The sequence below is a fragment of the Eimeria mitis genome, genomic scaffold (genome assembly GCF_000499745.2).
Source record: "Eimeria mitis Houghton genomic scaffold, Emh_scaff2630, whole genome shotgun sequence".
NCBI classification, from domain to species: Eukaryota; Apicomplexa; class Conoidasida; order Eucoccidiorida; family Eimeriidae; genus Eimeria; species Eimeria mitis.
The window spans coordinates 3,963-4,339 of NW_013570971.1; the positions used below are offsets into that span (position 1 = coordinate 3,963).

Below are 377 nucleotides of genomic sequence, written 5' to 3' on the forward strand. Positions count from 1 at the left end.
ACCCACCAGAGCGGCATCCCAGCCATGCTCCTGCTGCTGCTGCTGCTGCTGCTGCTGTTGCTGCTGCTGATGCTGCTGGTGGTGTTGTTGTTGTTGTTGCTGCTGTTGCTGCTGCTGCTGCTGCTCATCATTTTGATGTACTTGTTGCTGCAGATGCTCATGTTGCTGCTGCTGCTGCTGCTGCTGCTGCTGTTGCTGCTGCTGTTGTTGTTCTTGCCGCTTCTGCTGCTGTTGCTGTTGCTGCTGCTGCTGCCATTCATGCTGCTGCTGTTCTTTACGCTCTTGCTGCTGTACCTGTCGCTGCCTTTGTTGCTGCTGCTGCTGCTGTTGCTGCTGCTGCTGCTGCTGCTGCTGCTGCTGCTGCTGCTGCTGCTGTT

General features: G+C 56.8%; 1 protein-coding gene across 1 annotated transcript in view; it reads right to left on the reverse strand.

The window, feature by feature from the left end:
* EMH_0056530 (IQ calmodulin-binding motif domain-containing protein, putative) overlaps window positions 1-377 on the reverse strand; it is a gene marked incomplete at both ends in the record, with an annotated part of 5,874 nt that overhangs the window by 2,965 nt on the left and 2,532 nt on the right. The window contains one exon of the mRNA XM_013497367.1: window positions 7-372. Within this exon, the coding sequence (XP_013352821.1) occupies window positions 7-372 (366 nt within the window). The remainder of the gene's footprint in view (window positions 1-6; window positions 373-377) is intronic.